General features: G+C 47.1%; 1 protein-coding gene across 1 annotated transcript in view; it reads left to right on the top strand.

Annotated features, from left to right (window-relative positions):
• The first annotated feature begins 5,688 nt into the window (after window positions 1-5,688).
• SETX (senataxin) overlaps window positions 5,689-26,863 on the top strand; it is a 28,932-nt gene continuing 7,757 nt past the window's right edge. The window contains exons 1-16 of the mRNA XM_044306627.1: window positions 5,689-5,870; window positions 6,360-6,543; window positions 6,627-6,828; window positions 12,211-12,320; window positions 17,303-17,522; window positions 17,598-17,717; window positions 17,799-17,970; window positions 18,106-18,205; window positions 18,792-22,523; window positions 22,790-22,898; window positions 23,087-23,266; window positions 24,156-24,388; window positions 24,539-24,706; window positions 25,107-25,263; window positions 25,527-25,628; window positions 25,751-25,857. Of these exons, the coding sequence (XP_044162562.1) occupies window positions 6,364-6,543; window positions 6,627-6,828; window positions 12,211-12,320; window positions 17,303-17,522; window positions 17,598-17,717; window positions 17,799-17,970; window positions 18,106-18,205; window positions 18,792-22,523; window positions 22,790-22,898; window positions 23,087-23,266; window positions 24,156-24,388; window positions 24,539-24,706; window positions 25,107-25,263; window positions 25,527-25,628; window positions 25,751-25,857 (5,892 nt within the window). The 5' untranslated portion in view covers window positions 5,689-5,870; window positions 6,360-6,363. The remainder of the gene's footprint in view (window positions 5,871-6,359; window positions 6,544-6,626; window positions 6,829-12,210; window positions 12,321-17,302; window positions 17,523-17,597; window positions 17,718-17,798; window positions 17,971-18,105; window positions 18,206-18,791; window positions 22,524-22,789; window positions 22,899-23,086; window positions 23,267-24,155; window positions 24,389-24,538; window positions 24,707-25,106; window positions 25,264-25,526; window positions 25,629-25,750; window positions 25,858-26,863) is intronic.

Here is a 26,863-nt window from a genome sequence, read left to right as displayed (position 1 = left end):
GAGAAGGAAAACTGGTGAGAAGTTCACTCTCCGCTGTTTCCAGTGGTCGCTGCAGGTGAATAATGGAACAGTGAGAATGGGCAAAACTGCACTTAATCTGCAAAGTAAAAAAACACACAAAAAACACAAAATATAGTGCAGATTTCCTGCATACAGGGGTCAGGACCCCCCTAACATTACCCCTCTTCCTTCAGCCTGTACAGGACAGGTAACGTTCTCCTGGCAGCAGCAGACGCGTCCATCAGACAGAGAAGTCAGTGTCATGGAGTCAGCAGAGCATTGGTGAGCTTCATGAACTATGATCCTCAGCACTCGGCGACCCCGCTCTGTAACTTTGTTGCTGTGGTACCTTTGACTTTACAATAATACCGCTCACAGGTGACGGAGGAACATCTAGGAAGCAAGATACATCAGGAAGTGGCTAGAGGCTGGATGTTATACACTGTGGTAATGGTAGGCTGCATGGCTAGAGGCTGGATGTCATACACTGTGGTAATGACAGACTGCATGGCTAGAGGCTGGATGTTATACGCTGTGGTAATGGTAGACTGCATGGCTAGAGGCTGGATGTCATACACTGTGGTAATGACAGACTGCATGGCTAGAGGCTGGATGTTATACGCTGTGGTAATGGTAGACTGCATGGCTAGAGGCTGGATGTTATACACTGTGGTAATGGCAGACTGCACGGCTACAGGCTGGATGTTATACACTGTGGTAATGGTAGGCTGCATGGCTAGAGGCTGGATGTCATACACTGTGGTAATGACAGACTGCATGGCTAGAGGCTGGATGTTATACGCTGTGGTAATGGTAGACTGCATGGCTAGAGGCTGGATGTTATACACTGTGGTAATGGCAGACTGCATGGCTAGAGGCTGGATGTTATACGCTGTGGTAATGGCAGACTACATGGCTAGAGGCTGGCTGTTATACACTGTGTTAATGGTAGACTGCATGGCTAGAGGCTGGATGTTATACACTGTGGTAATGACAGACTGCATGGCTAGAGGCTGGATGTTATACACTGTGGTAATGGTAGACAGCATGGCTGGAGGCTGGATGTTATACACTGTGGTAATGGTAGACTGCATGGCTGGAGGCTGGATGTTATACGCTGTGGTAATGGTAGACTGCATGGCTAGAGGCTGGATGTTATACACTGTGGTAATGACAGACTGCATGGCTAGAGGCTGGATGTTATACACTGTGGTAATGGTAGACTGCATGGCTAGAGGCTGGATGTCATACACTGTGGTAATGGTAGACTGCACGGCTAGAGGCTGGATGTCATACACTGTGGTAATGGTAGACAGCATGGCTAGAGGCTGGATGTTATACACTGTGTGGTAATGGTAGACTGCATGTCTAAAGGCTGGATGTTATACACTGTGGTAATGACAGACTGCATGGCTAGAGGCTGGATGTTATACACTGTGGTAATGGTAGACTGCATGGCTAGAGGCTGGATGTTATACGCTGTGGTAATGGTAGACTGCACGGCTAGAGGCTGGATGTCATACACCTGTGGTAATGGCAGACTGCATGGCTAGAGGCTGGATGTTATACACTGTGGTAATGGTAGACTGCATGGCTAGAGGCTGGATGTTATACACTGTGGTACCATGGAAGCCAACTGAGGAGGACGCATTAATCACTGCAATATAATGGTGAGGTCCATCCCTTTTTTTCTTCTCCTTGGTTCCTTCGTCTGCCCCGCTCTTTCATCCACCTACCCGGGGGTCTCACACCGATCTGGACAATTTATTTGGGAACATCTTCCTGAGGACCTCCACCACTCATCCACTTTTTCTTTTCAATGTTTTCAGGTTGGTTATCAGTAGTCTAAGATTTCTCAACTAAACTATCATCTAAAAGTCGTTCCCTGTAAGCTGTCTTCACTTTCTTCTCCCTTGACGTAGCTTCTAGATCAGTCGGTTCGCCATATGGAGCGTCTAAAGAGAAACTTTCATCTCCATGGAGTCTTGGTTTTATCAGATTTTTTTTTAGTGTTCATGATGCTTTCAATGGAAAAAAATGGAGGAGCGCCATCTGATGTGTTGTCACCAGCCTCCTAGCGTTCTTGGTCCATCTGTTCTTCCATATAGACATCTCCTGAATAGAAGTTCTTTTCTGGATCAATACTGAGGCAAAGAATAAAAACTTTTGAGAAAGGTTCAACACCCCAAAAGGTGTGTAGGAAACTTTGTAAAACTGGATGTCAACCCCTGAGGTAGTTGCAGACAGGAGCCATATTGGTTGTCACCCAGCCAGAAAAGGACCACCCAAAGGTCCATCCAGTTGGTCAACAGGTTAAGTGAAACCCCACTAACTCATCTTTCTTCTCTTGGGGAGGGAGATTCAGTCTCCTGGGTCTTCCTGCTTCTGTAACATCTCTTCCGGGTTCCTGCTGCCCAAGAGCGTCGTGACATTAAGATATTTGTTATCTTTCATGTTACCCTGGTGAGGATCTAAGGACCAGTTCATGATGGGAAGTCTCTGTGTCAATGGTCCCGCCCCGGTGTAAACCCTTTTTAACCAGGCTCTTGGACATTTTATGCTGATCCAAAAATACAATGAAGCCCCTAGTATAGATACAGAGAAATAGAAGACCTTAAGCCGCCCGAGTCCCTGTCTGCGCCTAGTAAGCCCTCCACGGGGATCCCTGCATAACTCCTATAAGGTACATCACAACCACAGGAGAGGGGGCGCTGGAGCCGGTATCGTGGCCCTATAAAAAGGGGTCTCAATTGTCAGAGAACCTCCCCCCTCCCCCTTAATAAACCCTTAGGCTAGGAACACACAGCAACCTCTGGCAACGCAACAAAATATTGTCACGACAGTTAATGTGATGGTGTTGTGGAATCATATATCTAGTATCAAATGTATACTTGCTTGTATTATATCTAACAGTTTGCTTAACAAAATGGCCCCTGAAGTAGCAGCCAGCTCCCTTAATAATCCCTTACTAATCACTTTATGATATTGAAATTGCTGACATATTGCTGACTTTTGCTAAAGTATGGAGTGATAATGTGATACGTTATCATGGGACTTAGTAATGTGACAATTAGATCAAATTAGCCGAGTCATAAAGTTCCCCTTTTTCTGCTATAAAAAAATCATGTAATCTGAATAATAAACGGAACATCATAGCATTGACTTCTCTGTGACAGTCTGTGTGTGATCTCTCGTGGCGTACGTATGCCTATCATTTCATACCATTCGGAGCAGTGCATCAACCTTACCTGACTATTGGGTCAGATCCAGAATCAGAGCCATATCAATGGCACTAAAATCCGTCCGGTTTGGATCACTCCTGACCACCACGACAACCTGGGGGCACCACACGACCACATCTACTATCAGTGTTGCGCCGCCACAAAAGTATAAGCCCTGCCTCAAAACCGTAAGATGATGAGCCTGACCAGGTGTGTATTGTAAGGTCCTGCAGCAGCTAAAATATGTATTAGGAGGTTCTGCAGCAGCTGAGATGTGTATTAGGAGGCTCTGCAGCAGCTGAGATGTGTATTAGGAGGTTCTGCAGCAGCTGAGGTGTATTAGGAGGTTCTGGAGCAGCTGAGGTGTGTGTTAGGAGGTTCTGCAGCAGCTGAGGTGTATTATTAGGTTCTGCAGCAGCTGAGGTGTATTATTAGGTTCTGCAGCAGCTGAGGTGTATATTAGGAGGTTCTGTAGCAGCTCAGATGTATTATGAGGTTCTGCAGTAGCTGAGGTGTATTATGAGGTTCTGCAGTAGCTGAGGTGTATTATGAGGTTCTGCAGTAGTTGAGGTGTATTAGGAGGTTCTGCAGCAGCTGAGGTGTGTATTAGGAGGTTCTGCAGCAGCTGAGGTGTATTATTAGGTTCTGCAGCAGCTGAGATGTGTATTATGAGGTTCTGCAGCAGCTGAGGTGTGTATTAGGAGGTTCTGCAGCAGCTGAGGTGTGTATTATGAGGTTCTGCAGCAGCTGAGGTGTATTATTAGGTTCTGCAGCAGCTGAGATGTGTATTATGAGGTTCTGTAGCAGCTGCAGTGTATTATGAGGTTCTGCAGCAGCTGAGGTGTGTATTAGGAGGTTCTGCAGCAGCTGAGGTGTGTATTAGGAGGTTCTGCAGCAGCTGAGGTGTATTAGGAGGTTCTGCAGCAGCTGAGGTGTCTTAGGAGGTTCTGCAGCAGCTGAGGTGTCTTATGAGGTTCTGCAGCAGCTGCGCTGTGTCTTATGAGGTTCTGCAGCAGCTGAGGTGTATTATGAGGTTCTGCAGCAGCTGCGGTGTCTTATGAGGTTCTGCAGCAGCTGAGGTGTATTATGAGGTTCTGCAGCAGCTGAGGGTGTCTTATGAGGTTCTGCAGCAGCTGCGGTGTCTTATAAGGTTCTGCAGCAGCTGAGATGTATTATGAGGTTCTGTAGCAGCTGCGGTGTATATTAGGAGGTTCTGCAGCAGCTGAGGTGTGTATTAGGAGGGTATGCAGCAGCTGAGGTGTATTATGAGGTTCTGCAGTAGTTGAGGTGTATTAGGAGGTTCTGCAGCAGCTGCGGTGTGTCTTATGAGGTTCTGCAGCAGCTGCGCTGTGTCTTATGAGGTTCTGCAGCAGCTGCGCTTTGTCTTATGAGGTTCTGCAGCAACTGCGCTGTGTCTTATGAGGTTCTGCAGCAGCTCTGGTGTCTTATGAGGTTCTGCAGCAGCTGAGGTGTGTATTAGGAGGTTCTGCAGCAGCTTGGGTGTATTATGAGGTTCTGTAGAAGCTGCGCTGTGTCTTATGAGGTTCTGCAGCAGCTGAGGTGTCTTATGAGGTTCTGCAGCAGCTGCGCTGTGTCTTATGAGGTTCTGCAGCAGCTGCGCTGTGTCTTATGAGGTTCTGCAGCAGCTCTGGTGTCTTATGAGGTTCTGCAGCAGCTGCGCTGTGTCTTATGAGGTTCTGCAGCAGCTGTGCTGTGTCTTCTGAGGTTATGCAGCAGCTGCGCTGTGTCTTCTGAGGTTCTGCAGCAGCTGTGCTGTGTCTTCTGAGGTTCTGCAGCAGCTGCGCTGTGTCTTCTGAGGTTCTGCAGCAGCTGTGCTGTGTCTTCTGAGGTTCTGCAGCAGCTGAGGTGTCTTATGAGGTTCTGCAGCAGTTGCGCTGTGTCTTATGAGGTTCTGCAGCAGTTGCGCTGTGTCTTATGAGGTTCTGCAGCAGCTGTGCTGTGTCTTATGAGGTTCTGTAGCAGCTGCACTGTGTCTTATGAGGTTCTGCAGCAGCTGCGCTGTGTCTTATGAGGTTCTGCAGCAGCTGTGCTGTGTCTTATGAGGTTCTGCAGCAGCTGCGCTGTGTCTTATGAGGTTCTGTAGCAGCTGTGCTGTGTCTTCTGAGGTTCTGCAGCAGCTGCGCTGTGTCTTATGAGGTTCTGCAGCAGCTCTGGTGTCTTATGAGGTTCCGCAGCAGCTGCGCTGTGTCTTCTGAGGTTCTGCAGCAGCTGCGCTGTGTCTTATGAGGTTCTGCAGCAGCTCCGGTGTCTTATGAGGTTCTGCAGCAGCTGCGCTGTGTCTCATGAGGTTCTGCAGCAGCTGACGCTTGTATTAGGAGGTTCTTCTATGTGCCGGTTATTTTCCGCCTCTAGGGGCCGCTGTGCTGTAACCCCCTATAACCCGCCTCCGCTGTGACCTCATTGGGCGGAGAACACTGAGGGGACGTAAAGGGGGCGGAGAGACGTCACATCCGGGGCGGTGGGAGGAGCTTGTCCGGCGGGCGCCCTGTGTTTGTGTATCGGTCGTAACGCGAGGCCGGGGACTGAGCGCGGCCTGGGGCCTGGTAGAGGAGCGCGGCCTGGGGCCTGGTAGAGGAGCGCGGCCTGGGGCCATGGCGGAGGCGGGCTGACAGGAGGACCGCAGGGAAGGTGAGGAGGGCTCGTTATCGTCACGTGGTATAATCACTGCTTATGTGGGGCTGTCAACTTTGTCAGTAAAGTTTATTGAAACTTTAAGGTGCGATTCTGGCATGTAAAGCAGCAGTCTGAATGGTGACCACTTCCAGACACGGTCCGGATAGAGAGAATCCCAGTGGATTCCGCCGGCTGTGGCGTTTATGGCAGACAGTGCGCTGCGGCGGAGTTTCCGCTTTGATGGTGAGCTGTATGGCCGCCCGCTACCTGCTGCTGCGCTCTGGGTCATAGTCACCATGGCAACTATATCTCCCAGTGCGCGGGGGCGTTTCTCTGCAGGTCGCCCCGTTGTAGCGCAGTCCCAGAGCTTACTGGTGGAAAAATTTCGGACACTAGGGATCTGTAACGCAACACAAAACGCGCTAGTTATCGTTATGGGTTTAATATATAGATTATTATTAATAATAATATATTTTATCTTTCTTTAATGCCCGACACCTGTAGGATAATGAGCACGTGCCGCTGGTGCACGCCGGGCGCTCCTGTCTCCGCGGAGCTGCTGACGAGTTACGCCGCCAGGAAGCTACAAAGCGATGACCTCATCGGAGCCAACGATGACCTCTCCTACTGCATGGAGTGCGTGGCGGAGTACCACCGGGTCCGGGAGCAGGCCCCGCACCTGCACAAGGTACCGAGAAGAGCATCCAAAATCCTCCCCTTACTGTTCTAATGTTTCATGTCAATCACAGATTATTATTTTCTCCCCCCCAGGCTCTGTGGAAGATGGAAACGGCACGCATCACCGCGCATTTGGAGAAGTCTCTGCGGGAAGAGATAGAGGACGACGAGGTGTTGTTGGTGGAAGAAGATGGAGAGAAGCAGCTGTTTGGTTACGCCGGCCTCGAGAGTAACGTGCGGGTCCCTCTCCTCGAGATCCTCAAGTATCCGTACTTGTTGCTGGACAGACGCGTCTGTAAGTACACGCCGAGAACGCGAATTCTGCAGGCCCGGATTATAGCTGGATGGACGACACAGGATCCCTTCTAGTGATCGAAACGTATTCTAATGGGAGCCTTTGCCCAAAGAGCAGGCACTGCGGAGGAGACCTGCATTGAGGTAGACATGGCTGCTGGTGCCAAGAATAGTGTTGTTTTTTTTTTCTTTTTTCTCTTGACCGTTTTTGCGTCTTAAGAAGCTAAGTCTGGAGCTGGGACGTCGCACCGTGGACCCAAAGTTGACCCTTTTAATGTAATCCGTGGGGTCTTCAACTTCTGCCGGAACGTAGGGACGAGGCACAGGGCCGGCTCCTCACTATGTTTGTATGATGCCCATGTCTTGCGTGATGGACACGGTGTATCTAGGATTGACCGCGCAGGTTGAAACTTCAGCGTAATGGGGCGAAAGGAGCTTTTTGTAGAGAGCCAATGTTTTTCGCAGATCTGGTCACCGTTCGCTATGGGGCTGCGCGTCTAAACTTCTATCTCGAGCAAACCATTCAGTGGCAGAAAACCCATTCAGATGTTGTCACTGGTCAGATTCGGACCCAGTTCTGGAAGGCAGTGACCACTAACCTCCGTGCTTCCTTCATCATCAGACGGACGGTGCCTGGTTCAACAACGACTTGCTGCTTCTCCGCACAAGCGTGACTGCCCAAGGTTGGGCCTCCTTGGTTGTCTGGGTTTTCCAGTTTTTGGCATCTCTGCTTGTAGAGAATCACTTAATTTTGGTAGCAGTTTTGTAAGACTCTTAGGTTTATCCTTGAATGGCGCTTGCGAGTCGTCCTGTGCCGTGGAATGTTTTTGTAACGGATTTACAGTTTCCCAGAAAAAGAGACATGGGAGTCAATGGTTTCTGAGCCACGTGCCAAGACTCAGGGGTGCGTAAGGCTTCCTTTTAAGCTCTCCATTGAATATTTATTCTTCGCTGTGGAGGACTACGTAAAGGACTTATTAGGTCGGGTCCTTCTCGGTGGCTTCAGGGTGGGGGGTTATACACAGACTTCTGTCATATGATCCTATCAAGACTTGCACGTGATTTATTTTATTTTTCTTCAAAAAGTTGCAAGTCATCTGATGGATTGAGACTTGCTGCACAAGAGCTCTGTAGACAGCCCCCGGCTATGAGAAGACACAATTAGCTAGTGCTTGGTACAGAATTTGGTGGTCCGGACCACACAGAACAAGGGCCAATGGTTGATTTTGAGGAGTATGATATTGCTGGCTGCTCATTCAGATAAATGGCATCCATGAAGTATATGGACGGCTGTAGTCCAGTGGAGTAGGAGGCCCTTCTTGTCAGCAGCTGTCTACTCTGGCTTATGAAGGGGGCTGCTTGAGTAAGGCCCTATGGACAGAGGTGGTCTTGGGACAACTCCTCAGTATCTGGTATGGCAATTTGCCTAACTCAGTGGAGCCCATCTCCGTGGCATAGAGTTGATCAGGTTGTTGATTGTGGCCTGCGGAATGTTGACTCCTCTTCTGTGCGAAGTTGCAGAATATTGGCAGGAACTGGAACACGCTGTCGTCAATGCGTGTCTGGTGAGTATGCTGGCCAGGCAAGAACTGGGATGTTTTCAGCTTCCAGGAATTGTGTACAGATCCTTGCAATATGGGGCCGGGCATTATCCTGCTGCAACATGAGGCGATGGTCGTTGATGAACGGCACAACAATGGGCCTCAGGATCTCGTCACGGTATCTCTGTGCATTCAAAATGCCATCAATAAAATGCACCTGTGTTCGTTGTCCATAACATACGCCTGCCCATGCCATAACCCCACCATGGGCCACTCGATCAGCAAACCGCTCACCGACACGATGCCACACACTCTGTCTGCCATCTGCCCTGAACAGTGAAAACTGGGACTCATCCGTGAACAGAACGCCTCTCCAACGTGCCAGACGTCATCAAATGTGAGCATTTGCCCACTCAAGTCGGTTATGACAATGAACTGCAGTCGGGTCCAGACCCCGGTGAGGACGACGAGCAGAGGAGCTTCCCTGAGACGGTTTCTGACAGAAATTCTTTGGTTATGCAAACTGATTGTTGCTGCAGCTGTCCGGGTGGCTGGTCTCAGACGATCATGGAGGTGGACATGCTGGAGGTGGAGGTCCTGGGCTGGTGGGGTTACACGTGGTCTGCGGTTGTGAGGCCGGTTCGATGTACTGCCAAATTCTCTGAAATGCCTTTAGAGACGGCTTATGGTAGAGAAATGAACATTCATTGCACTGGCAACAGCTCTGGTAGACATTCCTGCAGTCATTATGCCAATTGCACGCTCCCTCAAGCGTTGCGACATCTGTGGCATTGTGCTGTGTGATCAAACTGCACATTTCAGAGTGGCCTTTATTGTGGGCAGTCTAAGGCACAGCTGTGCAATATTCATGCTGTCTGATCAGCACCTTGATATGCCAGACCTGTGAGGTGGGATGGATTATCTCGGCAAAGGAGAAGCGCTCACTGACACAGATCTAGACAGACTTGTGAACAATATTTAAGAGTAATGGGTCTTTTGTGTCTGTAGAAAATGTTTCAGATCTTCGAGTTCAGCTCCTGCAAAATGGGAGCAAAACCGAAATTGCTGCGTTTATATTTTTGCTCCGTGTATTTTGTAGACTAGCAGGATGAGTCTCCTGTATTGGTACAGAAGTGTAGAGAAGAATCCGGAAGATGTTTGATCTTGGTTTCATTTTGAACAGCTCCTACAAAGCCGTTTTTAAAGGGATTTGCACTTACAGATAGCGCAGTGATGGAGACGGAAAAGATGTATGAACGACGATCCAATGCACCTAGAGACTTTCCTCCTGGGCTGGATTGTTTTGGATGGATTGCTCTTGAGGTGTATGGGCATTCTCCAGTCAGTTGGCACCAGAAGTGGTGTGATTAGTTGGAGGACTAGTAAAAGTCCATCTGGTTTTGGTAGCGCTGTGGACATGGACCATTTGTCTAGCCCAGGCATGCTCATCCTGCGGCACTCCAGCTGTTGCAAAACTACAACTCCCAGCAGTTTGCCGAAAATGAAGGATATGATCCAATGGAAAATTCAGATTTGTGTTGATGGGAAATCCAGATATTAATGTTTGGTTTTTAAGCCGTCGGGGTTGCACTTGGACCAGTAGGAGGGAGGTGGTCATATCAACCAGAAGGTCTTTTGGATTTTGATTAAAGGTTAAACATTGAAGAATCCCAAAATATGGGCTGATGGCCGGGGAAGAAGAGAGTTTGGAATCTTTTTCCTGGGAGTTGTCCCTCGTATGGTGGTAAAGCGTAGAAGAATGTGGTGAAGAAACTGGTGAAATGAGCTGATAAAGAAGAAAAAGAGAAATCGGCCGTAGGAAGATTAAAGTGAGATGAGGTTGAACGAAAGACGATGATTGGATGTACGATCGGGAATAATAATGGATTTCTTTCCCGACTGTGTTTTGGTTATAAATGTTACAACCCCTATAATGACCTCCTTCCAATGCCCAGGCAACTCGTATAGATTATACTTGCCCCGCTCCCAAGCAACCGTGTCGCTCCTGATCCCCAGACGGTCGCCGATGTATCTTCCCATTGCGTGGATCAAAACATCTGGCTAGGAAGGGATAGGCGAGCGGGCAGCCAGTAGCATGCTGCGACGGGGACGAGCCTTACAAGCATCGCAGGTGACGCTAGGGAGGCTCGTCCCACTCGCGGCCTGCTATTGGCTGCCCCCATTGCCGGAGAATCCGCGCGACGGAAAGATGCAGCGGTGGCCGTGCAGGGATCAGGAGTGACGTGGGTGCCAGAGAGCAGCGTCAGTATAATCTATATGAGCCTGGGCATTAGGAGGGGGCGTCGTTATAGGTCAGCAGTTTTCAGCATTCTAAACTGCTCACAGCAAAGCTGGGTTGGAGAGAGCAGGACAAGCTTACCTTTTGGGGAGTGTTTTTTATTATCAGGAGTAGTTAGAATGTGAACTTTTATTCTGCTGGATTTGTTCCTTAAAGGGGTTATCCCACTTTGCATTTTCATACTTGCCTGCTGCCAGCGTGCCGTTCACTTCCGGGCTTCGTCTTGAAGTATTCTCTGGGCCGCACGCTGGACTGCATGCGCCATAGTGAAGAAGTCACCATCGCGCATGCGCGGCGGGGTGCGCGTTCAGGACAGCGAGCGGCCCGGAGAAAAGGAGTCTTCTGCGCAAGCGCGGCCACCGGGATTCTGGAGAAGAGCGGTGGCCGTAACCAGGGAAGACCGAATGACAGCAATGATGTAAGTGGGGATGAACTTTCTCAGTGGGAATTGGTTAATCAAATTATTTTTACAAAAATGATCACTGTCAAATCATTAACAGATTTAACAGTGATCATTATGACGGGAATACCCCTTTAAGTGCCCATGAGGAGGCGCTTCAATATGAGGAGCTCTCTGGGTTGAGCTGCGTTGTAATAAGCAGACGGCTGCAGCTGTGACTGGGAAGATGGGCCCCGGGGAAGTTGCTCAGTGGAAAGACCAGTATGTGATTCACAGTGAAGCTCCGCCTCCTGAGCACTAAAGGAGCAGAATAAAGGTTCATATTGTCCCTACTCCTGGTAATGAGAACTTCACAATGTTTGTCCTATTGTCTTACCAGCCTCTACCTCGTGCGGTCTGTATCTTGGCATGGACAAACCTGCTGACGGATTCCCTTTTAAAGTCTTGATCTTTGCCAAGTATCTGGAGTTTTTTTTTAAGACCATCACTTCCAAGGAAGACGTCCAATGACCCATCGGAAGATCGATCGTCCTGTTTGTGTCTTGGCTGTTCGGCATCTGTTTGTGGACCAGTATTGTTTGTGTGAACGGATTTTATTCTGATGGGACATGGGTTGGAAGACTGGTCGTCCATGAGCGGGCAGATTTACCCTAATGTCGATTGCCTTATTAAAGGTGTTATCCGAAATGCCGTTGATCCTGGAAGTGGCCACCGCGCGAGATTGCGGCCTATCTGGTATAACCCCTATAAGACCAATGCTGAAGAACCGTGATGGTGTGTCCCAGGACATGTTTGAGTCCTATCTGGACCTCTCTTTCCACATATCCTAAAGTTTATGGACCTCACAGAATAGTGTCTTCTGTTCGGAGACCCTCTCATTGGGGCTGAGGGGAGATCCAGTGCCTTGCTTCTAGAAATCTGAAAGCTCGGGTCACCCAAGAGTCCACAATGCACTGCTTTTTGGTAACCGAAAACTAATTTTCAGTGCAGCTTTGGATGTGACTGGAGATCTGTCCATTTTTTTATTTTTTATTTTTTTATTTTTTTGAGATGATAAAGATGGCGGCTGTAGTGGCACGTGTATGAGATGTTGCCTGCAGGGGCACGCCCTCTATATGATACAAGTTCTCTGTTCTTTATCAGGTGAGCTCTGCGTTGACGCCTTGTGCAAGATGGAGACTGTGAACAACCCTTTCCAAGTTTACGAGAAAGTGCCAGGGATCTACCTCCTCCTTGTACACCCCAATGAGAACGTGAGTGCAACACTTTCCTCTCTCTCTCTGCACCCGTCATCTCTGTCCTCTGTCACTCCTCCATCCATTCATACCCGTCATCTCTTCCTCCCATCCATCACTACCTTCATCTCCTCAGTCTATGCATCCTTCGCTTCTCCATCCGTCCATTCCTACTTGATCTCTACTTTAATCTCATCCATCCATATCTATCTTCTTTTCTCTAGCCTTCCCTCCCTTCTCTTCCCGGCTTTCTCCTACCAGGCCTCTTCTCCTCCCTCCTTTATCCATCCTTCCTTCCCTCCCTTCCTTCCTTCCTCCCTTCCCTTCTTTCTCCTACCAGGCCTTTTCTCCCACACATGGATGGCACGCTGGTATCTGGTGTCGCAAGGATTAAAAATAGCTCAATAATTTATTAGTACATAATTACATAAAAAGAGAAAATTGTTTAGAAATTATCAATTATAAAATAAATTCTATCCCACAATAAATCCTAGTAAAGACTCCTACGTGGACATTAATATTGGGAAGAATAGCGTTGCTATAACCAGTGTTGGCAATACTAATAGACGGCAGTGGTGTGAACAGCGATCTCTGCACCTCGTATATTCACAAAGATTGCAATAAACCTAGCCGCCTCTAGATGGCAGTAAACCTAGCCGCCTCTAGATGGCAGTAAACCTAGCCGCCTCTAGATGGCAGTAAACCTAGCCGCCTCTAGATGGCAGTAAACCTAGCCGCCTCTAGATGGCAGTAAACCTAGCCGCCTCTAGATGGCAGCAGTTCACTATAATAATGATTCGATTGGTATAACACAAATCAATCAATTCTCTAAAATTGGTCCGAACAAAGAGAATGTAAATAACTAGATATATTTCTAATAAAAGTAGAAAAAATAAAATAAAAAAATATATAAAGGTGAAGAAATGTCTATATTCAATCCTCCTCAAGAGCGCAGTCACTGTATAGAAATTAAATTGATGAATTAATATTTAAGTTCATATATGTAAATATCCTATTCAATTAATATTGCTCAGTGAGCGGTCGGCTTTGTCCGGTGTTCGATCCTCGGTTAGAGTCGCTCCTTTAGTATATAATCCGCGGTCGTATAGTCACCGGATCTGACCTCCAGTGTTGGCACTAGGGCTGCACGATATGGGAATTTTGTGCGATCGCGATTAGGGCCATAAAAATTGCGATAACGATATGCGATGCTATATTTTAAGGGACTTGTGCTAGAGGTCTATTTGCTTGGATTTTCGAGGCAAAAGCACAGACAAATTACTGATAATGCTGAAATGCACAGTGTTTTTCAAAATAAAACATCTTTTACTAAATTAAACATATTTGCATTACTGCAAAAGTACAAAATGCAAAACTTGCCATTTTCTTAATAGCGCTGCACAGAACAGATAAATAAAATAGAATAAATAAAAGAACATTTGTTCATTAAAATAACGACTTTCCTCCAGCCGCTCCTCCCTCCCCGCACAGTAACTGATGTATGGCCGGCCGCGCTGTGCAGCATAGCGGCCGGCGATACATCCGTGTCAGCCACCTAAAAAGTCAACCATCTGTCTCCTGTCCAGCCTAAACGTGAGTCCCGCTGCCCTCGGCGTCCCATGTGGTGGGTTGTTCAGGGTTTGGCTTTCCCTCTAGCTAATTAAGCAGTAGGTGGGGAGAAGTACTTTTTGAATATCTCGGATCGCTGTCCGGTGCATGTGCTGCATGGATATAACTTTCAGTCTCTGTTCATCACATATGGCGTGCTGGCTAATGTAGTCCCCCAAACGCGTTTCATAGCATACGTGCTCCTTCCTCAGTGGGTATTGATAGCCATCTTGTAAATAAAGGTATGGGTCCGGAGGTTATTGGTCCGTAATGGATACAATGAAACACTGGACCGGACTTTATCTAGTTTGTGGACTGAGCGTTCCTATTCACATCACCTGATATAAACTCTCATATTTCAAATATATATAAGAACATATAGAGCGGAGGTATACAAACGAATAAGAATAAAAAAGTTTATATATATATATATATATATTATAGAGATGGCAGCACCGTCACAGATAAAAAATGGATGAAGGGTGCAAAAAAAAGCCCAGTGTGGATATAAGCCAATCCAATAAGATGCAAGCGATGAAAAGAAGGGCAGCACTCCAATAAATAAAAATGAAAAAACTTTATTTACCCATAAGGCTGTAGCGACGTTTCGGCTCTTACACAGGAGCCTTCCTCAAGGCTTGAGGAAGGCTCCTGTGTAAGAGCCAAAACGTCGCTACAGCCTTATGGGTAAATAAAGTTTTTTCATTTTTATTTATTGGAGTGCTGCCCTTCTTTTCATCGCATATATATATATTAGTACAGACCTTTCATTCAAAGAGTTTTCTTTATTTTCATGACTATGACAATTGTAGATTCACACTGAAAGCATCAAAACTATGAATTATCACATGTGGAATTATATACGTAACAAAAAAGTGTGAAACAACTGAGAATATGTCATATTCTAGGTTCTTCCCAGTAGCCACCTTTTGCTTTGATTACTGCTTTGCACACTCTTGGCATTCTCTTGATGAGCTTCGTAGTCACCTGAAATGGTCTTCACTTCACAGGTGTGCCCTGTCAGGTGTAATAAGTGGGATTTCTTGCCTTATAAATGGGGTTGGGACCATCAGTTGCCTTGTGGAGAAGTCAGGTGGATACACAGCTGATAGTCCTACTGAATAGACTGTTAGAGTTTGTATTATGGCAAGAAAAAAGCAGCTAAGTAAAGAGAAACGAGTGGCCATCATTACTTTAAGAAATGAAGGTCAGTCAGTCCGAAAAATTGGGAAAACTTTGAAAGTGTCCCCAAGTGCAGTCACAAAAACCATCAAGCGCTACAAAGAAACTGGCTCACATGCGGACCGCCCCAGGAAAGGAAGACCAAGAGTCACCTCTGCTGCGGAGGAGAAGTTCATCCGAGTCACCGGCCTCAGAAATCGCAGGTTAACAGCAGCTAAGATTAGAGACCAGGTCAATGCCACCCAGAGTTCTAGCAGCAGACACATCTCTAGAACAACTGTTAGGAGGAGACTGTGTGAATCAGGCCTTCATGGTAGAAGATCTGCTAGGAAACCACCGCTAAGGACAGGCAACAAGCAGAAGAGACTGGTTTGGGCTAAAGAACACAAGGAATGGACATTAGACCAGTGGAAATCTGTGCTTTGGTCTGATGAGTCCACATTTGAGATCTTTGGTTCCAACCACCGTGTCTTTGTGCGACGCAGAAAAGGTGAACGGACGGACTCTACATGCCTGGTTCCCACCGTGAAGCACGGAGGAGGAGGTGTGATGGGGGGGGGGGGGTCTTTGCTGGTGACACTGTTGGGGATTTATTCAAAATTGAAGGCATACTGAACCAGCATGGCTACCACAGCATCTTGCAGCGGCATGCTATTCCATCCGGTTTGCGTTTAGTTGGACCATCATTTATTTTTCAACAGGACAATGACCCCAAACACACCTCCAGGCTGTGTAAGGGCTGTTTGACCATGAAGGAGAGTGATGGGGTGCTGCGCCAGATGACCTGGCCTCCACAGTCACCGGACCTGAACCCAATCGAGATGGTTTGGGGTGAGCTGGACCGCAGAGTGAAGGCAAAAGGGCCAACAAGTGCTAAGCATCTCTGGGAACTCCTTCAAGACTGTTGGAAGACCATTTCAGGTGACTCCGAAGCTCATCAAGAGAATGCCAAGAGTGTGCAAAGCAGTAATCAAAGCAAAAGGTGGCTACATTGCAGAACCTAGAATATGACATAGTTTCAGTTGTTTCACACTTTGTTGTTATGTATATAATTCCACATGTGATAATTCATAGTTTTGATGCCTTCAGTGCGAATCTACAAATGTCATAGTCCTGAAAATAAAGAAAACTCTTTGAATGAGAAGAAGGTGCGTCCAAACTTTTGGTCTGTCCTGTGTGTGTATGTGTGTATATATGTGTGTATATATGTACACACTCCTCCTCCATAACTGAATAGGATATTAATTTATCAATTTAATTTCTATACAGTGACTGCGCTCTTGAGGAGGATTGAATATAGACATTTCTTCACACATATTCCATTTTATAAAAAAAAATTTTTTTTCCTTTTTTTTATATATTTTATTCTACTTTTATTAGACATATCTAGTTATTTACGTTCTCTTGGTTCGGACCAATTTTACAGAATTAATTGATTTGTGTTATACCCATCGAATCATTATTATTATAGTGAACTGCTGCCATCTAGAGGCGGCTATGTTTACTGCTATGTTCACTGCCATCTAGAGGCGGCTATGTTTGTGGCTATGTTCACTGCCATCTAGAGGCGGCTATGTTTGTGGCTATGTTCACTGCCATCTTTGTGACTATACGAGGTGCAGAGATCGCTGTTCACACCACTACCGTCTATTAGTATTACCAACGCTGTGGTTCCAGTAACGCTATTCTTCACCATATTAATGTCCACGTAGGAGTCTATATTAGGATTTATTGTGGGATAGAATTTTATTTTATAATAACAATTTTCTCTTTATGTAATTTTGTGTACTAATAAATTATTGAGCTATTTTTAATCCTTGCGACACCAGAGACTAGCGTGCCAGCCATCTTTTCTATTTTACTGTTCATACATAATATACTGGCGACGCCTAGGACTGAGCACCTATATCCAGCGGTCTGAATTGGGTGAGCCGCCGACATTTTATCTGATTATTGCTCTGATTAGAGTCTAAAGGGATTGCTGTATGCACTGCATTAAATGTGGCATTGCACCACGTGGGGACGGTGGCAGGATAGCCTGCAGCAGAGGTGATGGTGAGAATGCGGAGAGGCGGCCATATTGTGTGCCTAGTTGGAGGTTGTGTGTTGGCTGGAATCTGGAGAGAAGTGAAGTTGTGTCGTCATCAGGGGTCAACATTTTATGTCTTCATTCTTTCCTCCTAATCCGTTCTCTTCTTGCTCGTCATCAGATCCGCCGTTGGGCCATTCTGACTGCGAGGGCTCAGGGGAAGGTGGACCGGGATGACTACTACGACCTGCAGGAAGTGTTTACCTGCCTGTTTAAGTTCATTGAACTCGGCCTGTTTGAAAGTCCTGACATTTACAGCAGTAGTGAGGTCGAAGATGGAAAGCTCATCCTCCTACCGGCTCACTTGTACGATACCACCAATTACAAGAACTACTGGCTAGGTAAGTGCACCCTCCATACCTGAGGTTTCGGCTGATTAACCTGCACGCCTATACCCACATGTGGTGTTACTGCAGGGGTCTGCATGTTACTGACCGTCCTGGAGGAAGAGGCCATGGACTCCTTGCTGCTGGGACCAGACAAGCAGAACGACTTCATGCAATCCATCCTTTACATGATGGAGAAACGGACAGATGGTAGGTCTGACACATGGCAGGGTGCAGTCTCCATGAAGGTCGCAGCAAGTCACCTTGGTTTCCTATGGATTGTTATTTCAGATGAAAGCACCAATCCCTTTTGGCCTGCACTCCATTGCTTCATGATCATCCTCGATCGCCTAGGGTCCAAGGTTTGGGGGCAACTGATCGATCCAATCCAAGCATTTCAAACCATCATCTCGAGCCCGAGCTATAATAACGAGATCGAGAACATAAGGAAGAGTTGTCAGAGGTCAGATTGTAATGTTCTTCTCCGATCCAGCAGCTTTTATAGAAATGCTTGTCTGCTGAGTGCAGGTGGTTGGTTTATGTCCTGAATGAGGCGGCGTTATAATCTCTCTCACTTATAATCTGTGTCCTCTTAAAGGCTAGCCAAGGACCATCCCGATCCAGAGGATGACGACGACGACGACTTGGTGTCGTGTAGTCAGATGGTGTATAACTTCAACAGTGAAAAACCCAAAAAGGTAAAACAGGTTCATTATACATAAAGTCTTTATTTATACTGTTCTTGAGGGACACAGTTTATGTTCCGATCACATTCAGAGCTGCATTCAGAATTCAGCTGGATTCTACTTTTAATGTACTGAATATACTTGCATTGATATAATATGATGGGGAAACGAGCAGAATTATGAATGCAGCTTTGGATGTAACTGCTGTACGTCAGTGCAAAATAAGTTATCACCTATCCACAGGATAGGGGACAGCTATTAGCTGACTGCTGGGGCCCCCAACGAGCACAAAATGGCTGCATCACACTTGTTCACAGTCTGCATATGGTATTGCAGCTCAGTCACTTAGTTTAAAGGGGTTCTCCGGGCTCTCCTATATTGATGACCGTCTACCAGTTGTATCTTGCCCACCGCTTCTGTCTATGGCAAAGAAGCAGCAGGAAGAGAGACAGGAGATGACACGTGCACCATCTCCTCGTACAGCTGATTGGCGGGAGTCAGACCCCTGTCTATCTGATATGATTTATCCTGTATCAGTGTTTTTTATGATTATATCATTTCTACAGGTTTTGACAGTATATTTGTCTTATTTTTGCAGGACACTGGATGGAAAAGTGCCATTTGCCCGGACTATTGTCCTAACATGTACGATGATATGCAAAGCTTGGCCAACATTCTGCAGAGTGACACTGGCCAAGATATGAGAGTCCACAATAGCACTTTCTTGTGGTTCATACCCTATGTCCAGTCAGTCATGGACTTGAAAGACCTGGGGGTTGCTTACATCATGGAGGTTATTCACCACCTGTACTCGGAAATAAAGGAGGCCCTCAGTCAAAGAAGCCGTCCGTGTGACAAGGTCTCAGAACTTTTTATCAGGGTCTTGGTTTCTATCATTGAACTGCATAGAAGCAAAAAGTGCCTTCACTTGCTGTGGGTGAGCTCTCACAAGTGGGTCGAGGCCCTCATCAAGGGCTCTCTGATTCCAACCAAAGACATGGCGGCACGGCCCAACTCGAGAATCACCTCCACCACCTCACCCTTGTCGTCTTCACCGAACTCTCAGGCCCCATCTTCTGTACAATTTGCGTGCATCCAGCTGATCAGAAGCCTTTTGCGGGAGGGATATCAGCTGGGACAGAACTCTACTTGTAAGCAGTATCTGGACAAACTCAATCTCGTCATCAGGGGAAATGCTCTCTGGAACCTCGAGTCAGACATTCAAGGTTTACAGAACTGCCTTATTGAAATTATAAAGGTCATCAAGAACAGGACATCCATGGCTCCTAATTCCGCTCTGGAGCAAACGACCATGAGCAAAGTTCAGTCTGTTCCTTTCATCAAGACTGAAAGGATTGACGAGGATGAGGATTGGTACGGGTGCACTAGTAGCTCTCCGCTTCCATCTCTAGATGTCCCTCCTGTTACTATCAGGTCTGGATGTAGCACTGGTTCTCCATTACCATCTCCAGATATCCAACCCACAGTTACCAGTAAGCCTTCACAACATGGGGCAGAAGGGTTGCTTTTCCCAATTAAAAAGGAACCTCAGGAGGTCCAAGCCAAAGGTTCTTCCTTGCATGGGTCTGTTTTAAAGACTAACCTCAAAAAGCAACCGTTCAATGAAATTGGCCAAGAAAACACGCAGTGCAAAGAAAAGCCAGTGGGCTGGAAGTCAAAACTAAGTGAAGTCATGGCAAAGTCTTCCAATCGGATATGTAAAAAAGAGCCTTCAGCGTCTGAAAGTAATGTTAGCAGCAGCTCTGAGGCACCCAGTGCATTAAAACCATGCTATGTGCGCATTAAAAAGGAGCCGGACTTGTGGCAGACAGCAAAATCTTGTAACGGAAGTGATGCCAATGAAGAAAGTGACGATGTTGATGATGATATACCTCTGATACAAGTCAGAAAGTCCTTGCATGAAAAGACGAAGGGCTCAGCTGCAGACAACCTCGCAGTTAGTGAACGGCTTCGAAGACTGACGTTAGAAAATGATCGAGCGTCCAACCTGGTGAAGAGGGAGCCCAGCAATGAAGAGGCAGAATATAATGATTGCGTGATGGAAGGCGAAGGAGAGGACGATCTGCCATTATCTGAAATCAAAAAAAGGTTGCTCCTAAAAAAGGGTAAGAAGTTGGCCGGCTCCATGGTTGACCGGGATCTTCCTCGTTCAGCTGCTCAAGAGTCGACCCCATGCCAAGAGTTTGGCCTTATAGAAAGGAAAGTTAAGGAAACGAGAAGATCTTTGCCTTCTGACAATTCCTCTGATCCCATCATAATCCTCTCTGACGATTCTTCAGACGAAGAGCAGAAAGATTTTCTTAAGTTTGTTAAAACCGAGAAAAGGGAAAGCGGCCAAGAAGCAAGATCGTCTTCTTCAGCCAAGTTTATGAAGACGAAAAGTGCCCAAATAAAACAGGAACCGGCTATAGAAGTTGTTGATGAGTACAACTCCCAGTGTTTCGAGTTCGAAACAGAGGATGAGATTTATTCAGCTTGGGAAGACCCGCAGTTACAGGAGGAAAAACCTGATCTTTTAAGCAAATGTAAAAAAACGGAAACTGACCAAACTCCTGATGACGATATTGTATCGGCTGATAGACTTGATCAGTGGGGATATGACACGGATTATATATGTGATGATGTAATTGAAAAGGCAGCAGAAGATGCGGAGAGGCAGTTCCAAGAATCCTTAAAAGCTTCAAACGCTCAAACGGGAGGCGAATGCAGCAACGATAAACCTTCACATGAGGGGACAAGTTTAGGTTGGTTTCATGGGAAAAGTTCAAGGGAGGCCAAAACTAAAAATCTTAAATTTGATTCTAGAAGTAAACCGCCCAAAATGACCAAAGAAACGTCCTCGATCAGGCCAAAGTCAAAAGCAGAGCTGTCTGCAAAGCAGAATAAAGTTCCAAGTGTTAAATCTACAAAAAACAAAAGCCCACGTAAGGCACAGGGACAAGTTAGAAAATTCAGCAGCCCAGGCAAAGCATCGCTTGCCGTGGTCCCACCGAAGAAAGTACGCAAGTGTCCTGAACAGTCTTCTACCGCCGAAAAACTTGGCCTGAAGAAGGGCCCTCGCAAAGCCTTTGACTTGTCCCAAAGGTCTCTCAATAGCTTAACTGAACTACGTGAACACGGGAAGTCGGCAGGGTGTGTGGAACCCAAGAGGCAGAAGGCCAAACTCATCTCTCCACAATCCATAATGGTGAAGAGGAACAAGAAGATGTTGGCTTGTCAAGACCTTCAGTTTTACCGTCAAACTAGACCGAAGGATATTGAAAAAAGACGGTCGAGTAGCAACTCTGAGAACAGCTTTCAAACTTCGGAGAATCCTGCAAAGCCAGTGACAAAGCCGACGGATGGCGATTCCTCTTTACAGAGTAGAGCGGAGAAAAAGGAACAACTAAATGGTACTTCAAGGAAAAGGGAATCTTCTAGGATGTCTCCAGAAGCTTCTACTAGCTCTAAAACAAGTGAGGAAGATGACTGGAATGACCTTCCGCAGACAAAGATGGATCCGCCTTCACCTTCTGAGCCGGCAAAGACGGAACTGGAGGATTATGAAGAAGAGGATGATGACCCTTTGTTTTTAACCCAAGCTGATCCTCTTGATATGGACCTGTGCTCACAAGTAGAGTCTGAGATCATTCAAGAAAACAGGCCGTCCATTGTGGAGGAGCAAGTGGCGCCCGTGCAAGAGGTGAACCAGACTTTGAAATGCAAATACGTGGACTGCTCAGAGCCCGTCCAAGCTCCAGCTTATCATTGTCCTAAGCATAATACTTCCGAGAAAACCGACGATCACCTTTTCGTTAGACCCGGTTTGCCGCTATCTCTCCAAAAACCTACGAAACCAGCCACCACCAAGGTTTTCAGTACGGAGACCGCTTCCAGAACTGCCAATCTCACAAAGGACCTGGAAAATAATCCGAAGTATCCAACGATTCCAAAATCTAAAGCTCAACTTCCAAAGCCCCCTCTGCCCAAACTAGTCTTGCCACAAAGAAGGCCACCGGCCCCCCTGACCACAAGCAGTGTTTTGCAGCCCCTCATCAATCAGAATAACGTCCCACTTCTGCCCACATCTAACAGTGGTCCAAATATCGGGAAGTCTTTCGTAGCTGGACGCTTGCCACAGCTGGACCAGGCCTGGCTCATGCAGTTGGTTCTGCGCTGGAAATATGAAATGTTTGACAACTTCCAGCAGTTCGGAGCCCCCAGTGACCTCTGCCCATTACCACTGCTAAATGTGCCTCTGAAGTTCTCCGGTTATGATGATTATTTTAAAGTCTTTTTCCCTTTGATGCTCCAGAACGCCTTTGAATCAGTAAGTATACGTTATATTCAGTTTTTTACCACTTTGGCTTGCTGTCAATGAGTGGAGCCATTTTTCTTTTATCCCTTCTGATGATTTCTGACTGGCACAGATGCTCTGATACACTGTAACGCCCTTTGCACTCGTGACACTTTTTTCCATTCACTGACATCAAGCAGTGAGGTCTTAAAAGGCCACAAGTAATTTATCTTCTCTAAAAAGTAAAGCCTCTTCATAGGCCTAATGTAGACGTCTGTCGCATCTGATTTCTGTGATAGCTGGAGCAAGAATGGAGAGAAAAGCGAAGGCCACAAAGTGCCCATCCGTATAAGCTCCACCTGCAGAATTTCTGCCTGGACAGCCAGGTCAACCGGGGAGAATTTCGAGGTAAGATCTTGCCCCAAACCTTGAGGTTTCACTCAGCCCCATTCGCTTTAATGGATATGCTGCAATACCAGACACAGGCCACGTTTGTGGATGAGACTAGACCCTTTCCAATTTGCCCCTAAATGTCCTCCGGTTCAGCATTCCTTGGGTTAACACTTTGGTTTTCTTACTTTTACATCATTTACCAGCCTGGATACGGGATAAAGATTTACACTTCCAGCATCATCCAAAGGAGGACGATTTGGTGTTTCTGCTCACGTCGGAGCCTCCGGACGAACATTCCCGAGAAGAAAGGGAGTCTTCCGCGTCACTGGTCTATCATATGGGACATGTCTTCAGATTTAACCGCTCTCAGAATACGCAGAACTGTAAGTAGAAAGGAGGATGGACTCCTTTTTTAGAAGTTGTCGTGTGCAAAATATTAAACCCCTTCCAACATACTGGACATGTACGCCTGATTTTGGGTCTTTAAAGATGGCGCCCGCTCAGGAGCTGAGCAGGCGCCATGCCTGTTGGGTGCTTGTGTTTTACACAGTAGACACTTGGTGGCAAAGTTTGGGATTAGAGGACAACTATGATCATGGACTTGCAGCCATGGCATCTCAGTGGTCCTCCTGTGAACAAAAAGCTTCCCCGTGATGAGATCGTGGCAGCGGTTTAGCCGGGGCCTTCTAAAGACTCGGAGTCCTGCCATAGGAAAGCTCCTATCAAGCCATGCCTGTGGCAGCGCATAATAGGAACTCGCTAGTTTTCCATTGACTGCAATGTTAAATCATTGCAGTCTATGGGAGAAGTGATCAAAGGATCCCTAGGGGGACCAAAAATAAATGAAAAATGGTTTTGAAAAATATAAAAGATATATAAAAATCCAATTCCCCCCAATTTTGCAAATGAAAATAAACAATAAAGGAAAATAACACCTATTAGCACCACCGTACACAAATTATTACAATATAAAAGTATTTATCCCATACGGCGAATGCTGTAACGGAAAAAAAAATGCACAAAAAAAGTTTCACAGCAGACAGAGTGCGCGGGGGGGGTTGCTGATCCCTGTGTAAGAACATCATAGAAAGGGGGTTCCTGTACACAGCCTCACTCTGGGGTGCAAAAAGTCACTCAGCGAGATGGATCTAACGGACAGTTTGAAATAACCCCCCCCTCCCCCCACCATAGACTGTGTCACAATAACTTGAATAAATGGCAGAAATTAGAAATCTTTATAATTGATGGATTTAATTAATTTTTCCCCTGCAGTTGAGAGGGAGCAGTACTCGTTGTGTGACCTGTGCATCCACACGCACGGAAATCTGTCGGCGTTCCGCAATCAGCAGGTGCAGTGCGTTATAATCGGCAGCTTTGTAACAACCCTGCGGCAGTTTAAAGCTCTGCTGCAGCTACAGAGGAACCCGCTGTTCAGACCGATCATTTATCCCAACGCCACAGACCTCTCGCCGAAAGGCAGCGCTGAAAATATTCCCACCAGCTCCGTAAGTTCTTAGGTTTTGGGTCAGCCTGTGCAGTAAGAATAGGCAGACGGGTGGCAGCCTGTATTCTGCTGAAGGGTCTCCGCTCCTCAGGCGCTGCAGAGGTTAATGGTGCCCTTTACCTTCTATACTCCGTTTTCTCATTCTCCCCAGCTCCGCAGCCTGCGGGAATATAACCGTGACCAGATGTCTGCCATCGAACAGGCCTACGCCATGGTGACGCAGCCTCCACGGTTTCCTAAGATATGTCTGATCCACGGACCTCCAGGAACGGGCAAATCCAAGACTATAGTTGGCCTGTTGTTCAGAATGCTTATGGAGGTAGGTGGCCATGTAGACTGACATGTAAGGTTGGCACAAGTTTGAAACGGTCACAAGAACGGGGGTGTCCGATTCCCCTGTGTGAATGCAGCGGCTGAATTGAGCAGAAATGCGCATGTACAACCGCCACACCGTTCATACAGGGGACTCGACACCTGCTCTTCTCTAAATGAGGATCAGCTGCTTCTTTTGAGTTTGGGGTTTGGCAGAATCTTGAAGACCAGCTGTGATTTGTGCCGGGAAGCTGCACAGCTCATCTACAGCGGCCACTGCAGGAGAAAGGTGGTATTACACAGTGGCCGTTGTAATGGCTTCCTGGTGCAGAACAAACAGACCAAGCCAGGAATTTAGGGACTGAACATGTGAGAAGGGACCACTAGCCATTCTTGTTTCTCTGCAGAAAAGGAACAGCGATGTCCCGAATCAGAACTTCAACGCCAAAAATAAACGCAACCGAGTTCTGGTCTGTGCCCCGTCCAATGCTGCGCTGGACGACCTGATGAAAAAGATCATATTGGAGTTCAAGGAAAAATGTCACGACAAAAAGAACACGCTGGGTAAGGAGGCGAATGCCTACTGCTTAAACTGGCTGTGCAGATACCAGACGGATCCGTACCTAACGTGTGAAAGTAGCCTTAGTGTTTAGTTAAGCACCTTAAATGGTTTATCTAAGTTATGACGTGCCAGTACAGTGCACCATGATGGTGTACCGGCTCCGGCTTCCCACCAAGGATCCGTTTTTCTGTGGGCGTACATGAGCCGTCACTTTATTTACCATAGATTTAATGTCACGTCATTAATACCGTATTCTTAACCCCAGGAAACTGCGGCGACATAAACCTGGTGCGTCTGGGGGCGGAGAAGACCATAGATTCTGACGTTGTCAAGTTCAGTCTGGATTGCCAGGTCAACTACAGGCTGAGTGAGTGATGTCTGAGGCCCTCATCTTGCAGAGGGTGCCGCCATTCTTAGCTATGTCCTGTAGCTGCTAACGTTGACCATAGAAGACAATATGATAATGGATGACTCCCAATGCATTTTCAGACAGAGCTCATCAGGATCATGGCATTCTCCGGCAAAAGGAAGCGTTAGACAGACAGCTCGACCAGCTGTCCCGCCAGAGAGCGATGGAGCGCTGCAACAAGCAAACCGTGAGTGACACTCAGTCCGCGCTGCCCACTAGCGCCAGGCTCTTACCCACGGAGCTGGGATTCCCTCCAGTGTTTGGATGCCGCTGTTGTGCAGTCTTCATACTGATAATGCTGCGGCCATTTTGCCAAAATAACCTTAAATGGCATTTATCATGTAGAGAATGGTAATACAAGGCACGACCACCACTACTGGATTGCAGGGTGGTCATAACCATGGAAACGAGCAGTGTATAATGTGATGGAAAAATGAATCCAGCCAGCAAAGGAGGCAATATGGAGAATGCCAATACATTAGTAAGTGCCTTGTATTAAAGGGGTTATCCAAGACTAAAAAAAATGTCCCCCATAGCCCCTCACACTGAATCTACTTACCTGGCTCCCCACTCCTGGTCCCCGCACAGCCATTGCTGCTTCTCCCAGTGCGCGGATGAAAACATCCGGTGTCGGGGGGGGGGGGGGGGAGCCTCTCTAGCATCGCGGGTGACGGTAGGGAGGCTCGTCCCCCGCCTGCCATTGGCTGCCCCCCCCCCGACACTGGATGTTTTCATCTGCGCACTGGAAGAAGCAGCAGTGGCCGTGCGGGGACCAGAAGCGGCGCAGGGAGCCAGGTAAGTAGATTCAGCGTGGGGGGCCCGGGCATATGGGGGACATTTTTTTAGTCTCTGATAACCCCTTTATCTTCCTCTACATGATAAATGCCATTTACCGAAGTGAGAGGACCCCCTTTAATCTATAGATAATTAAACAGATATTCCCATCTCGGGCATAATGCAAGGGTGTGCCATCACTTTAAGATCAGCGGCGGTCCAACCAGGATAGAATAAGGCGGCCGCAGCTCTCGGTGCTGTATTCCCTTCTAAGTTTTCAACAGCTGTGCAGGAAACTGCTGCCAAAGCGCTCGCCTTCTACTTGTATCACTCCCATGCAGACCGATGTGTCTCTGTGGTTACAAATTACATATATTTATGAGTAAGGTGATATCTGAGATACCGTTACCCCCTGTCAG

Source organism: Bufo gargarizans, chromosome 9, assembly GCF_014858855.1.
Source record: "Bufo gargarizans isolate SCDJY-AF-19 chromosome 9, ASM1485885v1, whole genome shotgun sequence".
Taxonomy (NCBI): Eukaryota; Metazoa; Chordata; class Amphibia; order Anura; family Bufonidae; genus Bufo; species Bufo gargarizans.
The sequence above is the reverse complement of the archived record's forward strand: the minus strand, read 5'-3'. Positions and strand labels throughout refer to the sequence as shown.